Here is a 17,219-nt window from a genome sequence, read left to right as displayed (position 1 = left end):
AACCCCTCCAAATTCAATCAACACATCATATTATTTCATTACTCACTGTCATGTGCACAGAAGTCTATATTTAGTACAAAAAAGTAATTTTTTTTTTTTTGACAACAGCATTCTATGGTGCTTCTAGAACACATGACCCTTGCTCAAACTTTAAAGCCCTAATATTTCCTGGGAAACACAGGAGAAGTGAAATTATGTCAATATTGCCCTTGCATTATTTCTCATTTACTATTATTTTAATATTCTTTTGAGTTAAAAAAGAAGGTGCACTATAAAGTTATAAATGAGTGCCTTGGAAACCCTGTTTAACTCAGGACCTCTTTTTGTACTGTCCTAGCAATGAGCTCAAACACTGATGGGAAGGATCCTCTACAAGAGACTGCCTCACTTCTATACTTACCATGATTTATCCCTATTCCCACAAAATTCATAAATAAAAATCGAAATTAACTCAAGGTGGGTTAATTCCCGCACACACTGTGGTTTTAAATGTATTTAAATAATACTGTGTTTTAAAATAGTAGGCATTTATGCATGAAACAAAAATGATACACTGAAATTTCTCTACTTTTTAAATTACCTCAGAAATGTACCATTTGAGCCCAGGCTGGCAGCTCCCACCCACTGGAAATCAGATTTTTAAACAAGCTATAAAAATTAAATATACCTGCTATATGTAAATATGAAAGATTTAAATCAAGTGCTGAAAAGCCTTTTTCAAATAGCTTCGACTCTTTCTGTTTTCCATCACTGAAATCAACTGTAATAAAATCACCATTCTCAGAAGTAATGAAAACATCAATTTAACGTGACAATAACTCTGGGCACCTATCAATGGCCGTATTTTCAAACATTACCAATTCTATTGCTGTAACATAAAATAATTTTTCCACATGTTTAAGTTCAAATGATGGAATGTTAAGTCAGGCACTGAATAAAGCCTTAGGAAGGAGCTGATGTTTCCTGCAGTGTGAGGGTTGGAAGTGTGCATGTATTCCCCCTCAAAGCTGATAGGGTCTGTAAATTCATTTCATCAACAACTTCAATGAGTTCCTCATTTATGTTTTCCTAGGCTGTTATATTTCTCTGTAAGGGGAAAAAAAAAAAAACCCAAACCCATCAAACCATAAACCAAACACATTTACTTTCATAGAAACAAATCAGTACTCAGGTGACATTTTAATGTCAGGTGGGTGGTGTTTTCTCCCCCTGCCCTGGCCAGCAGGGGTTTGGCCTTACCTTCTCTGTTTACTCCAGAACTGGAGCTGACACCTGTGGCCACCCAGGCTGTGCTCACTTTAGCAGCTGCCAGACCTTAATCAACTTTGTACAATGATTTTTCCAGCAGCCTTCCCTGATCCCCAGCATCAGGTTTGGCATTTAAGCTCACTGGTAAAATACATGGAGATTTAATCTCTCCTGTCTTGGTGAATGTCACAGTATTACTTTTAAGCTACTTCACAAACTTTCTGGCCAAAAGACCAGATTCTTTTTTTCAAGATATTTATGAGAATAGCCCTTGCATGATTGTGTTTATTTCCACATTGCTAGGCTCAGCTGATACAAAAATACCTTCAGGATTTATACATCTCACTATTCAGTCCTTGAATAATGATTTTGCATGCAAGAATAAATTTCAAACAAAACATACGTGTAGGAAAGGGTAAAAAAAGGAAGAGCCAACAACCCTACACTGTTTTGAAAAGTCAGAAGATGGGATGACCGAAAAGAGAAATTTCAAGAGTGACTTCCAGGCTTTTCTTGTTCTTAGAACTGACAAAAGGACCCAGACCTTTGGCAAACAGTACCTTTTTTATTTCCTAATCTTTCGTTTTGTCTTTGTTTACATAGCCTAGGAGCACGGAACACCTTCTAGTGCATTAGTACTGCGCTCAGGGGTTTCAAACTCTTTCTGCACAGGTTTCTTTCCTCGCTGGAGAAGTCCTTACACTGTGCAGTTAGAACACATCTCCTTCAGAGTCAGGATTCAGATCATGAGCACTCACTTCAAAAAGACTCATCTGAACAGCTCAGCAGCTATTTCCTCTGTTGAAAGGGGTTTTGTTTGGTTCCTGTACCCTGCATTACTGACAAGCATCAACCTACTACTAAGATTAAGTAAAACTTCACATTCTTGCCAAGCACACAAGTGTTCTTGTAAATAATGGTGTCTTCCCCATTTACCTCTCAGTATCACCTGCTCCCTCTTCCCCCCTGTCCAATTCCCTTCACCACTCTGTTCTTGCACTTACATTTGAATCACATCAACTAAAATACATATTTATACCCCTGTACCTGCACTAATATTTACTCACCTGAACAATAAAATACAGCTTATTATCATACAGTACTGCATGGACAATGTTCAGAACAGACCCAGAATAATTCCTCCTTCAGGCTTGAAAATCCATGGAAATTGGTAATACACTTTCTCTTCTACCGTTTTTATTAATAATTCTAGCCCATTTTTTTCCTGCTCCTACTAAGACCTCCTTTGATTTTTTTTAGTTATCCAGTTCGACTGTAATATTAAATGAGGTGAACTGTGAGGAAGAGGGAAAGTTGGGACATACAAGATCATAGCAACAGGCTTCAATTTTAAAATTACTGGTAATGTAAATGTTACCAGTGCTGATTCTTGTTGTCTCAAAGTAAAATAACATTTACATGGAGATAAATGAACATGGAATGCCATTCATATATGAATGTGCCTCACTGTCAAGTTTTGGAATAGGAGCAGCATGACCACAAAAAGAACCAAAACCTAATCAGGTCTAAAAACCATGTTTTGGCTGCGTATTTTAATCCTATAGCTGTGGGAATGACCAGCGGTCTGTGAAGCACCTTCACACACAAAAATAAAAAAATCTGAAATGTGACCTTTCAGATATAGATGACCAAGAAATCTCAAGTATATGGAGACACTTACATCGCATTTGGTGTGAACTGAGTTCTTTGTACCTCTAAGGGTGATACTTGACCTACACAGTACAGCACAGCATTTCCTGAGACATTTTAAACCAAATTTTATTATGTTCTTAGTGCAACACAAAGCCTGTCTAATTACAGCATCTACATATATTAAAAAGAAATGCACTCCTTAAAATTTATTTTCTTAACTCCTCCCTTTCCTATTAGCTAAAAAATGCTTTGAAGAAAGACACTTTACACTTGGTGTAAATCACTGTAGACTCTAAAAGCCTACTATTATTATTTTTTACTCTATTTTTCTCCTATGGAGGCTGGGGGTTTGTTGTTTTTACTCAAACTGTATGAAAAACCAGGAAAAAAAATTAAATTTGGCACTGTTTCAGAGCTTGTTTACCCCTCACAGCTATGCAGAACTTAGATGGGTCATGAAATTTCTCCTAGAGGGGACAGTAACAACAGAAAAGAATTTATAGCACTTCTTAAAGTGATTTAACAGCTGGAGAAAAAGGAGAAACAACTAACAACATGGGACTAGCCTGTTCCCAATGAACTACCAAGAAGCATTGCACAAACTACTGATTACTTGGATAGTTTGGGGTACAAAAGCTAAAACTTCATCTAGGACCTCATAGTTAATATGCTGAAGACCCACATAGAACAGCAGAAATTTAAACAAACAGTTTTTCTTTTTATTTTTACTTATTCAGAAAGCAATTCTGTGTGCCCATTTGCATATGGAGACTACTAAGTTAAATGCCACCCTTCCTATTTCCCAATAGATGCAGAACTTTCTTGGTTTGGCCTCAAGGCTGCACTGATCTCTGTGAGCTGTAACAGCTCCCAGTTAAATAAAAGTTATATAAAGTAATTTTGCATCTTAAGAATTGTCATCAGTTAGTAAAGCAGAGCCTCTAGAAAACCTCAGAGTGACTGGATTTTACAGGCACAGTATGAATCAGAACACTGGATATTGAAGCTTCAGTAACAGTGAAGCCTTTACAGAACCGTTTACTCAGTAAACAACATTAATTTATATCTATAAATAACCACAGGTTAAATGAAGAGGTTAGTACAGCTATTATTCCAACATAAAAGAAATCAAATACAGGAAAAACAGACACTAAGGGAGTCCTAATTAGAATTTATAAGTTAATGACTTGAATCTTTGCCTCTTATTTTGGTAAGTATAAAATACCTTGGTTGGCAGAGCCTAATCTCTACACAAACAGCAATTAATTACTTTTCACCACCCATGAGTCACAGACAATCCTCAAGTAACCATAAAATTGTGGGGGACTTACCCTGGTGTGGGTGCGAATGTGCATCTTCAAGCCATCATTCTTGCTGAATGCTTTGTCACAGTAAGGACACTGGTAAGGACGCTCACCTGAGAACAAGAGAAGCATCAGAACCCAGAAATGTGCCCTCAGAGGATGAATGCTTTGCAGCACAGCTCTTTGTCAAACTGAACTACTTTACTCTGGCCTCATCTTCACACTCTGTTCAAAGAACAGATCAAACTTTAGAAAAATTACAAACAATCCTGCCTGAGCAGGATGCAGTGCTGGATCAAAATATTCCTCTTTGCTGACTGGTTTTGCACTACAATATATGAATACAGACAGACAGCCTTGGGGGGGGGGGAAAATAAAACCAAAAAGAAAACACCTAATGCCCTTGCTCAAACCACATTCTACAGTGATTTACACATGGTCACTTTTATGATTAGGCACTAACTGCTCCCAAATTGTTTTTCTATTTCACATCTGGTCATTATTAGAGGCCTCTGGGTGTCAGAATCCCATTATAATATAAATATAAAATCCACTCTTTTATAATGCTGTATCTGTATTAGAAGGTTAATCAAAAGTTTCTGCAATATTTGTGTCACAATTTATGACTGAAATAGAAACAGAACAATCTTAGCAGCATCCCATATCTGAAAGGTATTTGTTTAATGCTCCATTACCCTGGTGTCATTTGGCATCGATTTTCCCAAACTCACATTAGTGTAATGTGGATAGCGAGCTGTTCAGAGACAAACAGTAAAGAGTTTCTGAGCACCACCATTTGGAAGAAATGCATTTTAATTTTTAACTCTTCAGGCGATGTACTGGAATCTGAGTCTACTGCCTCCTGTTCCTGTATACAACACTTTAAAAGATCAGGTTGTTTCCATTACAAAACACAGGTCAAAAAATTAAGATGATAATTTTCTGTTAACAAATTGGATTTTGTTCTACACAACCGTAATGTTGAAGGTGTCTTCTCAAGTAAAGGTTGGTCACAAGTTAAGCAAAGCCTACTTTATAGTGCACAGCTTTCTGCTCACAAAGGTGTGTATATACATATATCTCTCTGCATGCATAGATTTAACATAGACGAAATTTCAAGCACTTATTAACATTCATACTCAATCTTCTAAAATAGGCAAGTAAGATTAAATACATTTTACAGTTTAAAAAGCCCAAACCAGACTATTTCATCAATATCCCAAAGATACTGACTAGGAGTCACTGCTGGACATGAAATCTCCATATCCACATGTTGTGTAGAGATTCAAGGGCACCTGAGGTGAGATGATTATTTAAGGAAGAAGATGTACACCCTCCCCTATTTTGTAGACAGATTATTTTGTTGTCTTCTGTCTTTTACTCCTGTATAAATAACTCAGTGAATGACAGCTGCACAAGATAGTACAGCAAGGCACTGTCTGTGAACACTATCTGTGTTTCACTATCTGTGAAACACAAATATTTTTCTCTCTTGTGTTCTGTCATCTCTCAGAAAGCAAAACTGTGTGAATTGGGGTTTGGGGTTCTTTTTTAAGACGATGACAACAATCTCTGTGTTAGAGCTGTGTTTTCACTGAGCAGTTTGATATATGATCCTCCCTCTCCTGACCCTCGATGCCTTTAATTCATGCCTCTGAAATTCAAACACTCCAACAGTTGTCAGTACTCAAATATTTAATTAATTCAGCTGACATTTTTATGTTTGGGGGCTTTTGAATGTAGAATTTAAAGCTTTCAGCAGTTTGTAAGCAGATGAGCGATGACAGGTAGGAGTTGTACCCTACTCCCTCTCTCCCCCACCCCCAAGTCTCTTTAAAGAGAATGACTTTTGCCTTCAAAGGATGGGCTTGAGTTTGTCTGAAACAGATTAACAGTTGCCCTCTGAAATCAACCACGGACACCATGGTGCTTGATGAGTAAGGCCTTAGGAGCTTTCAGCAGATGCCAGCAGAGGGCAACAATATGACTCCACATCAACGTGTCACACCTGAACACGTCAGGCTTCGAGCTGCTCTTACAAACTGTCCATCGTCAAAAATCTTCACTGTTCCGAAAATCAAGTTTACTATGTAACACAGAGTGCCAGCTCTGACTTGACATTCAATCTAGGAGCCATCTTGTTTTTCTGAATTATATACATTTCTCATGCGCTTGTGTCAATAGCTGCCAGTAAAACTATTTAAAAGATGTTCCCAAGTAATTTTACTGTTGCTTTTATTGTTATTTTTCCTTCACCTAATCTTCACAGGCTGCATGCTTAAAATTTATACAAGTGTCCTAGTGCTTACACAAGCAAGTGTCCACCCTGTGCATGCACATCTTTCAAATGTGTATCTTCTTATCTTCTACCTCAAAAGGTTTTAGGATTTTACAAAATTAACAACGGGGCACTTAAAACACATCTGTGCTAGCAACAACCACGTTTCTTAGTATAAATTTCTTATGAATGGCTCTCTGGAAAGGGCCTCTGTTGTCTGTCTCAGAAGTGAATAAACTGCCCTCTGACAATGCATCTTTTGTGCTATTTACTGTCGCAGGAGCCCAGATAACTAACTTAGATTAAATATCTGATCTTGTGGACATCAGATCTGGCAAGATTATTACAACCCTACATATTACCTTCTCTACCTCTGGTAAAAATTAACTTCCTTCCTTGCTTCTGAGCCAGGCTAGGCAAACATTATTCATGCTACCAGGCAGTTTCTCATCAGAATGATTCCAGATTCCTCACGGAGACTATTGGGAAGCAGGTTCCCCAAGAGAAGTCTTACACACTCTGTCCCACTCTAAGTCCTGTATGATAAAAAGGAACAGTTTAACTTTCTCTTATCCTGTGAGAAGCAAATGGAATGAGATGCCAACAGGGGAAAAGGGAGATTTGAAACAATGAATGCTAAAAATATTCCTCCCACACATGAAGGCTTGCTGACGTGCAACATTTCATACAGAACTATGGCAAATGTCCACAAAGGAGAGGGGTTTGTGCTTCCCCAAAGTTTAGAATTGTCAGAGACAAACTAGAGCAAGGCCATGTGATAAAAACTCCTGGGAAGGTGACACTATCCATCAGGGCTTTAACATCCATCCACAAAGACCACTAAAACCCAATTATAAACACTGAAGTAATAAACCTCAGGTCAACTTCTACACAAGAAATTGTAGAGATTTCCAGATGATAAACTTCTCTGATCAGAAAATTAATGGATCCCTAACACAAGATTAGAAGTAAAAATTACTAAGACCAGCAAATGAAATATCTTGCAAGTCACGAACTCCTCTTTCTCTTGTTTTCACAAGAAGGAGTTACTAAGAATCAAAGTGAAAGAAAGTTATTTCCCCTACAATAAACTACAATTTATTCTTGGATTTGCTGCTAGAAGCACATTTTTGAGATGGTGTGAATTTGTGATAAGACCATACTAAGTGGGGGTGCACCTTAGGCAAAGTCAATGCCAATTAAAAACTATGGCATTTCCACTCTGCAGTTTTACATAAACATTTTTATATATAGATATATATAAAATATCAAAATATTTTTATGTTTGGGTGTTTTTAAAATTGGCTTTCTAAACAAAACTATTGCTTTCATTAAAATAACAGAACACCCATGCAAGTCAAATGTAACAAATGTCATGTTCACCCCCGAGTTACAGCTGACTCTCATGTCCCCGCTGTCCCAGAACGAACTGCTCAACACATTAATGGCACTTCTGTACAAATAACCCCAAATAAATAATCCTGGGATGGATTTAGCATAATTCAAAGTCTAGACATTCTACTTCCAGATTTTGTATGAACAAAACCCAAAGCTTTTAACACAATAAAAATATATTTAACCTTAATACAAGGATTATGAAAAACAATTCCATGATTGAAAAACATATGAGATTTTGATCTGAAACCATGTCATGACAGAACTGACATCTTTTTTTTTTTGCCTTGATCTCTAGGCTGAGATCACAATACCTAGTGGTATTAATGTAGCATAAGAAGTTAAATACCAGGTCCTTCCATTCCAGTTTGACTCAGGACAGTTTCCTATGAGACATCTGCAATCACAGGTGCTATAAAGCAGGACTTACACTGAATTTAGCACACAGATTTCCCAGACAGATACAAAACAATTAAGAAGCAAATCCAAATATACATTAGTTTTTGAAGATTTCAAGATTTCAGTGGCTACAGCTAGACATTTAATAAGGACTTTGATACAGTTAATCAAACTGGTCATATGCATTGCTATTTTCACAATGTATTCTGCATTTCCTGTAGCCAGCCGAGCCACAAAAAAAGAGCTGTTTCTCAAGTTAGGTGGAAACCTGATATAAGCTCCGGTGCTAGCGATTACTTCAAAACAATGACCTCGAATAAGATTAGGCAAACATGTACTTTACACATGAGAAATAGGTTCCCATCCAATGAGACAAAACATACAACCAAGAAATAGTCCTAATCTGAACAGACTGCAGCGAAAGTCTGAATAGCCCAGCAAACCAAAGCAGCAATCTCACTGCTCTTTCAAACCATACACAGGCATTACTTCCATTTCATCTGTGAAATCTGCAGCCCTGTTTACTGTCCCCGTTCTCCTGCAGCTTGCTTAGTCACCTAAACACAATTCTCAGGTATTCATGTTGACCTTCATGCAGGAATTTCCTGGCTTGCTGTCTTTATTGGAACTCAACTGCTCTGTTAAGGAATGAAGAATTCTAATAATGCAGCAAAATTATCAAGGTGAGGGTTTTTTATATACTTTTTAATACATCTCTGCCCGGTCAGCTGGGATATTCAGCATTAATGGTTTTGGTCAACACTCATAAACATCAGAAAAAGACCTAAGACAGACTGCAGTGAACATCAGATCGTGTGCAGCATATACAGCTTCAAGAAAATTCCTGTCTTCAGTTTTCTTAAAAAAATTAACAAATATAATTTCAGCAATGTGGTCCCTCAGACTGTTCCACAGGCCATTTACCATGCTTTAAATATAGCTCCCTTTCAGATGGTAAACTTATTATCAGGATTAGAAGATTGTTTCCTAAATAAAAGCTAGGTTTTTCTGTATAAATACATATATACGTGCATTATTTCAAAATATCAGCTTTCAAAAAAGCAAACTACAACCCTTTTTCAAGTCCTAACTCAAGACTGGGGTAAGGGAGAGGGTTAGAAGGGAGCCTCCACCATCGCCCAACTGCGGTGGAATGAGCACAGTTCACCTGGGGAGGAATTTGGAGGCCATCTGGATCACACATTTAACACTCCTTACCAGATGATCCACAGGGCAGCCCAGAATGGGAATTGCAAAAGGGCTTTTTTAGTCAGAGATAATCTGGGGTGATGACAGCATTCAACAGCAAGTAAGGATGGGCAAAAGGTTAACGGATGTAACAAAATTATAATCTGTGACATCTGCTTTAGAACACTGCTCATAGAGGGCACCTGGCAGCTTCACACATCTAACCTCAGCTGCTCCTGCCCACAGTGTTTCCATTAAATTAAAAACTTTGTATCCTTAACTGAACATAATTCCGTTAATGCACTATGCAAATGTGTACACACAAACACAAATAAACCTAAAATACACAGACCTGAATTTCTCCCACATGAAAAGGACTTCATTAGGAATCAAAATTAAACTAAACAGGAACTCAATGAACCCAGTTTTTCCAACAGAACTTAAAGTAGAAGATGCCAGAACACCAATCACTGAGTAAAGATCAAAAATTCACAGGTCAAGGAAACATTCAGTAAATTTCACCACTTTGGTGTTGCAGGCCCATGAGAAAACAAACACCTCTTCAAAATAATAAACTTCCTCCCATGTAGAGGTGACAATTTTCAACATCCTGAGTAGCATCTTCAAAAGCATTTAGTACCGTCCATCTCTCAGGCATTTCTGTAATTTTGACCAGGGATTCCAGGGAGGGAAAAGAACGGAAGAGCAATCAAGGAGCTTGGCCAACTGCAGCAGTGAGCTGCTTTCTTTATGACATCTGCACTAGTCTTAATCGGGACGAGACAATAAAAAGTGATCTGGCCTGTGCAAAATTTTGGCCTGCCTCCTTTTTCAGCCACTAAACACTCAAAATTTAGCACTTGAGAAGGTACAGAAGTCCCCACACAGGAACAGCTCTCTCATGCCAAGAGCTAAGTAAGTTTGTGATCTGAAAGAAAAAATACTTGAGGACATCAGCTGAGACAAGACCCAGAAACACCAAAAGCACAGGTAATTTTATACTCATAGTGGGCCAGATAAAGAAAGGAATAGCTCTGACTGCTCTGAGAACAGTCCTGTTCTTTGAGAAACAGTCCTCAGGTATGGGGCAATTAAGAGATATTTCTTACTTCCTTTTAACCAACATTCAAATCTGGCAGACTCTGAAGACAAGAGATGAAATGATGAAATGCCTCTGTTTTTTCAGATGGTTTGTTTCCTCACTGATGATGAAAAACTCTAAGTTTGTGTATTTGTGAATGCTTTCTACCAAAGCTCCAACACTCATTTTCCAGGCACCAGGAAGAACTAGTATTGGTTTCATATAAATCAACTACGTGCATTTCCCACTCACTAAAAATAGTCACATATTTAATAAGAAAAAAACTCAAATCCTATTCTTTCAAAAAAAGGGAAAACCAGAAGGCTTGAAACATTTTTTTCTACTCCTTGTCTTTTTCTAAGTATTTAGCCAGGTTTTAATTTTTGAGGTATGGAAGTGGTACTTTCATAGCTGAGGTGATTTGTTTTCTGCAAAGTTTAGGGTTTATTCAAAGAATTCAGATTGTTTCTAGTTAAGACCAATAAAATTTTTGTTCTATCTGGTCCATCAAAATTATCATGATATAATTGAGATATTGGCTATTTGCCATTAAGTAAGTCCTAAAGACTAGTAAAAAAATGCTACAAAATAAGAAAGCTATCTGCATCCATGGAGTAAAGCATGGACTACCATTATTACTTATAGACTCTCATCAGTTCTACAGAGATGTCAAGATTTTAGTAATAAATAAAAAACAGACACAACTTTAAAGAATAAACCAGCTGCATTCCTTGCAGCTATCACTGGAATTAAACAATCTGATTTCTCTGAGTGGAAAATGTAACATCTATTACTTCAGTGAACCTAATGGCGAACCGAGTCTTTTCAAGAACATGCATTAATCAATCAATAGCTCATTTGATCTTAAAATTTCTCATTCAAACAATCTACCCCTCAAAAGAACATTTCCTCATTCATGGGTACAGACAACAAGAAGCTGACAGCTGCATGAAACTTCGCAGGTATTTTTAAAGATTTAACTGTTGTCTGGAGACGAACAGGACAATGATGTATAAACTGAAAAGTTTAGAAATGCAGAATCCTTACCTCTGAGGCCTTCTGCAAGCTCCTTTTTAAATTGGTTAGATAAAAGAGGGATCATTTATAAGTTATTGAATAGAAAGAACCTATCTGTAGACATCTGCAAGCTGTTCACTGACTAGATACAGATACATTCCTCCACATACTTCATTGGCATATGAGAGGAAGTTCCTTCAAGCTTGCCTTTTATCTTTTCTCCTATGTAAGAAAACATAAATTACTTGTAAGGTAATTTAGAAGAAAATCTGCTGGCGTGAGGATTCTGGCTGTACATTATTATGTACATGAACAAACAGTTGCTTGTTTAGACATATTCTACACCACAATAAATTAAAAGTCATACTGTACTTGAACTCAGTACTTCCTTCAACTACTTTGAAGTCTTCTCTGTTCAGATATGACTGAACTATGTTAAAAACCAAAGATTTTTATTATTATAACTCCACCACTAATATTTTGCTTACTCAGGAATTTTGTCTTAGAAGTGCAGAATTTTAACTTAGACTTTTATATAGTTGGGACTTAAATATGATTTTAAATATGCTCAAAATCTTAGTTAAATTGTAGATATGGGACTATAATGGCAAAATTAGGTGCATAACATCAGGCTCTCAGCGCAGAAGGCATTTCAAGAAGGCAACCAGCACCAAAAGTTATATGTTTTTGAAAGCTTACAAAGCAGTTTTTACTTATGGAAGTTGAAAAGGTAGGATTAACTGTGTTGGCACAAAGGATATAGAAGTCTGTTGTTCAAAAGCTTTTTGCTGTTTTAATGTAATCTCTTGGTATTATCTTTTACTTTTACTCATGTATATGGAAGTAAATTTGCAAAGAACCTTCTTAATTCGTGCTTAAAAAACAAAGCTGCTTTTTGCAGACAATAAGTCCTGGCTTTCAAATGACACAGAATTGAAAAATTCATCTTTTCAGAGAACACTTAGGACAGATGTAAAGTTATCTTACTGGCTTCTTATCAGGACTTGGACTAACTGTGACGGCAAAAGCAAAATAAGGTTATATTTTAAGCTATATTTGCATGTCATTTTCTGTAAGACATTTATGGTCATTAGTTGTTCCTCATCCATCCCTAAGTAAGAGTAGGGAAAGGACAGCATAGAAGGGACAGAATTCAGTAAGCCCCTTAATTCTCCTAACTCTAGAAGAAATTTACCTGCAAATATAAACTGCTTCAGAACAACTTTCACTGTTGCACAACTTGATGTGCTACATCCCAAGGATGGAAGGGATTAGAACACAAATAATTGGGAAAGCAACAGTATAAAAAGCAGGCAGGTAAAATGTGTGTGTGTGTTTATAGGCAGATCACACAGGCACACACAGATCCATACACACACACCCCACAGCAATTAACACATTTAAATAGCTATGCATAAGGCAACTGAGAAGCTGCACAAACTTCAGCCAGAAACTGTTAACACTGGAAGTTGCTTAAAACTTCAGGGAAGCAATTAACCTCCCGGCCCCTGGTTTTCAAGCCCATGGAGCAGACCATAGGATTTCTTTTACAATTTATGAACAAGCCAAGGAATTTATATCACAGTCAAAGGATTCTTTTGCTGAATTAACCCCAGCTCCCTGTGACCCCAAGAAGTCATAAACCAACAGGATACAGGAGAGGGAGAATGTGCTCTAGTGTTTCAGCTGACCTGCAGAGCGCTGTCTCTGTCATGCCAAGGCTGAAACCCAGATGATGAATTACAGAGCAATACTCCAGGTTCAGAGGCAAACATCACCCCCTTCCCTCTATACATGCACATGCAGACATGTTCACTCACCCCAAGCCAGCTCAGTTGCTGCAAAAGGCCAAGTACTGTTTGGGCTCATTTACAGAGTCTTATTTGAAGATAGAAGAGGGAAGAAAATTGCTTATCCAGGAAGCATGCATGTCTGTGAGCAGCAATATTCAAGAGCACATGCTGCATACTAAATAAAAGACAAAACCTGACTGAGCTTCTGGTTTTGTATATGGATTAATAAGCATATCAAAAATATAATTCCAAAGCAGAACCAGAAAGGTAGCCTAGAACCTCACCTTTTGTAAAGAACAACTTCATAAATACAAGGATGACAAAAAGTGATGCACAGCTCTCTTTAAAAAAACCTCTACCTCAATTTATTTTGTAAATACAGAACAAAACCTCTTACACAAAGTAGCTCATAAAACAAAGTCTAGCTGACCACACACAGAGAATGGGATAATGCAAATGTCTGGACACAGACCTCAAGCCTCATCATCTATAATCACACTAAGACAAGAAGGGTTTTGCAATATTTACACTTCTTGTGGACTGCTTAGTCGCACCAAAAGCTTAGCCCCAGCTCAAGGCTTATTCAGAAGGATGAATCATCTCCTGAAAACAGACATCGGCTGCTTGTTTCACTTCCAGCTCACAATGAAAAGTGATACTCTGAAGTCTGACCAAAGTAAAAAAGGATGGCACAGTTCTGAAATTATTAATTCAAACCCAAAGAATTTAACAGACACCAATAACATGAAGTATTAGTCACTGCGACGTTAAGAAACCAAACATCCATCTCTGAGTAAAATAAGTTTGTGGCTCCACTATTTGATGAACTGAAAATTTCTTACTGCTCAGAAATTCCCTGAAAAGTGGTCAAGGATTTTCACATTGTAGGAAATTTGACTGCTCAACCTTTTTTTACCCTGTTTGCAGATGATCTGGATTTCCTTCATCAGCTCTGCTTACGTTCCTTGGGAACGATGCAAGTTATTCCTCAGAAAGCTCTGTTTCCTCAGGCTCACTGAACTCTGGATAACAATTTCCTCTTGTGATCAGTGAGCTTGTGTTAAGACCAAGAACAACATGGCTGAAGCCTTCAGGTACAGCACCAAACAAAACCATCTCTCCAGAATTACAACATGAATCCAAATGCAGCATTTTCTCACTCAGCCTTACATAAGGCATTTTGCCATGTAACTTAAAAATATTATTTTTAAACCACAAGTCACAACTTAGCAGCAACTTCCCCCCCATTCTTCATCAGGATAATCAAGAAATGATCAGGAACAATAAAAGAATTACAAAAACTACTATGAAAACCTATTTTGGTTCATTCTCACAGTGAAGGATGCAAACCACCAAAAATGTAATTGACACTGTAATAGCAGCAAGACTGGAAGAGGAAAGGATCAGAGTTTATTTATCACAGGTCACTATAAATGAATTTAGCAAGGCATTTTTCCTGAGTTAGTAACTATAAAATGACTGCTTCTAGCTTCTTGGGTAAAAAAAGAGGCCTTCAAAGTTTCCCTTCTGCAGCATTATTCATTCATAAATTGTTTCCACAACCCATATTCCTGTAATTCCAACCTGTATCATCTCCTGGCAAGGCAGTTTCCCCCCCTGCATTTCATTTACAAAGGTACTAGAAATCTTCAGCGTCCTTCTCCCTCAAGTAAGTACAAAATGTCACAGTCTCCTATAACAGAGGTTACAAATTTTGCAGGGCTCTAAACTCAAGGGTAGAGGTCCCTGGTGTGTGGTTTTACAAAACTCACCTTAGCCCAACTCTTAAATTTAGGGAAGCCTACTTGAGAGAGCTGAAATGTAACTAGTGGCAGCACATGTGTGAAAAGCATTTTTACTTGGACATCTCCAGAGCATTTTCCCAAGAGCCATCTGCACTATGAGCTTGAAAAACTGAGGCTTTCTGCACCATGCAAACTGATGGGTAACATCAGCAGCACACAGAAATTACTGTCATCTCCCTGCAAGCCAGACGTGGTTATGCAGAGTGAAGAAAATGTCATAGGAAGGCTATTTGTTAACTCACGCTCTGAAGCCACAGGCAAATCTACACAGTTTTATGTTGGAAACAAAGTATCACACAGAAACCTCTTTCAGCTGCCTGATGCCACTTACGTGAATGAAAACATAAACTTGCAAAATGAAACGTGACAACAGCTTTTACACACTGAGCAGGTGAAATGGCTGACAAAGATACTGTGTTAGGCCTACCTGTAAATTTGCCTGGTTTTAGATAGATAAACTGTGGACACAGAGATACCTTGTAACATATTTAGAAAGTCTTATCTATTATAATAAATACCTGTATGGCTTCGAATATGAACTCTCAGCGTTCCATTGCTTGCGAACTTCTGTCCACAATATGGGCAGATCTTTTCTTTTTCCCCTGTGTGAGTCTACATGGGGTGGGGAAAGACAAGAATGACTGTTCAGCATTAAATAAAAAAGTGAAATATGGACTATTTAATTGTATTGACATTGACTGCTATTACCTCTATTACGTATTTTACCATCACACCAGGCAAAGATTCTAATTAGCTCTATGTGTTAGAGAATTGATCACAAAAAGAACACTGTAGCTATCACCAGCTTGTCTTTTGAAATCAGGCTTTTAGGGCTAGAAGGTCTCGCTGATAATAAAAGAATTATTTCAAAATGGGAAAAAAAAAAATCACAAACTCTCCCATCCAACCTCTGTGGTCAACAGCAAGATCACCCTGAAATCAATTACACACAAGGTCGCCATCATTTTTCACACTGTACTTTCAACACCCAGTTCTGAACTGAAGATTTATCAGTCTATTGAACTCCTTTTCCTTGTAACTGTGGCTGTTCTTTTAGTGGAGAATTTCTGATTATCTCATCTAAGAATGTTAATTTAAATGAGATAGCAAAGATAACACATTCAGTTATTTGTACAGGTGACTATTTCGGTTTCGAGCTAGCACACGACCCTCTTCAGATACGGACATTACTTCTTATTTTTATGAAAGACACTGAAATGATTCTTCATTACAAATTTCTTCATTACATCATAAAAAACCTATCTCACATAGTACACATTATGCTGTAGCTGAAGGAAGAGTAAATGAGATCTCATTTCAATACTGGATGGACTTGCACTGTTTTCATTCCCTAACATTAAAGATATGAATGTTAAACTTCACCTGATTAGGATACAGTTATTTGGAAATCATTTGTATCTCTATCAGCAATATTGGGATATACCAGACACACAGCTATTAATTCATTCCAAAGACCCAAATACCAAAGGGATTTCTGGGAGCAATACATGACGACTACAAGGCTCACAAACACAGCCAGTCCTAGTCTGACAGTAGCACAAAGCAAAAGCAATTCCAATTTTTACACACACCCATGAAGCATGTACTACATGGCAAGCAATACATGCATGACTTTTTAAACGAATTCTCACAATCTGAATTAGGTGGCAACACCTAAACTGACTTTTCTCAGCTGATTTGCTCTTGATTCAATTATTTTCTTTGCATTTCTTCCCTGTAACATCAATCGTGCCTCAGGCCAAACTAGTGAGCAAGCTTCCTCCTAAAGTTTACCCCAATTCCTTTGCAGAGATTGGTGGAAAGGAGTGTGTTAAGAGCAGTACAGCAAGTCCCACCCTGCCACACACCTGATGCTGGAGCACTGGATTTAACATAAGCACTTGCTATAGACAGTGCTTGCCACCAAGAACACCACTACTGCAATGAGCATTTCAGGGTAAGCTTTCTACTGAAAACCAGAAATGCAGAAGCAGCTGGGGATTCTACACTGAATCACAACCTTGAGGGCACACAAGAAACCATCAGTTGATTCTACTC

General features: G+C 37.7%; 1 protein-coding gene across 5 annotated transcripts in view; it reads right to left on the bottom strand.

The window, feature by feature from the left end:
* PRDM5 (PR/SET domain 5) overlaps positions 1–17,219 on the bottom strand; it is an 85,172-nt gene that overhangs the window by 35,425 nt on the left and 32,528 nt on the right. For all 5 annotated transcript variants that reach the window (XR_004240504.1, XR_004240505.1, XR_004240506.1 and 2 more), the window contains exons 13-14: positions 15,680–15,773; positions 4,233–4,318 (exon numbers count right to left, since the gene is read on the bottom strand). Coding sequence is in view for 2 of the 5 variants with exons in the window: in XM_032110486.1 (XP_031966377.1) it covers positions 4,233–4,318; positions 15,680–15,773 (180 nt within the window). In the remaining 3 variants the exon portion in view is untranslated. The remainder of the gene's footprint in view (positions 1–4,232; positions 4,319–15,679; positions 15,774–17,219) is intronic.

Source organism: Corvus moneduloides, chromosome 5 (assembly GCF_009650955.1).
Source record: "Corvus moneduloides isolate bCorMon1 chromosome 5, bCorMon1.pri, whole genome shotgun sequence".
In the NCBI taxonomy this organism is placed as follows: domain Eukaryota; kingdom Metazoa; phylum Chordata; class Aves; order Passeriformes; family Corvidae; genus Corvus; species Corvus moneduloides.
The sequence above is the reverse complement of the archived record's forward strand: the minus strand, read 5'-3'. Positions and strand labels throughout refer to the sequence as shown.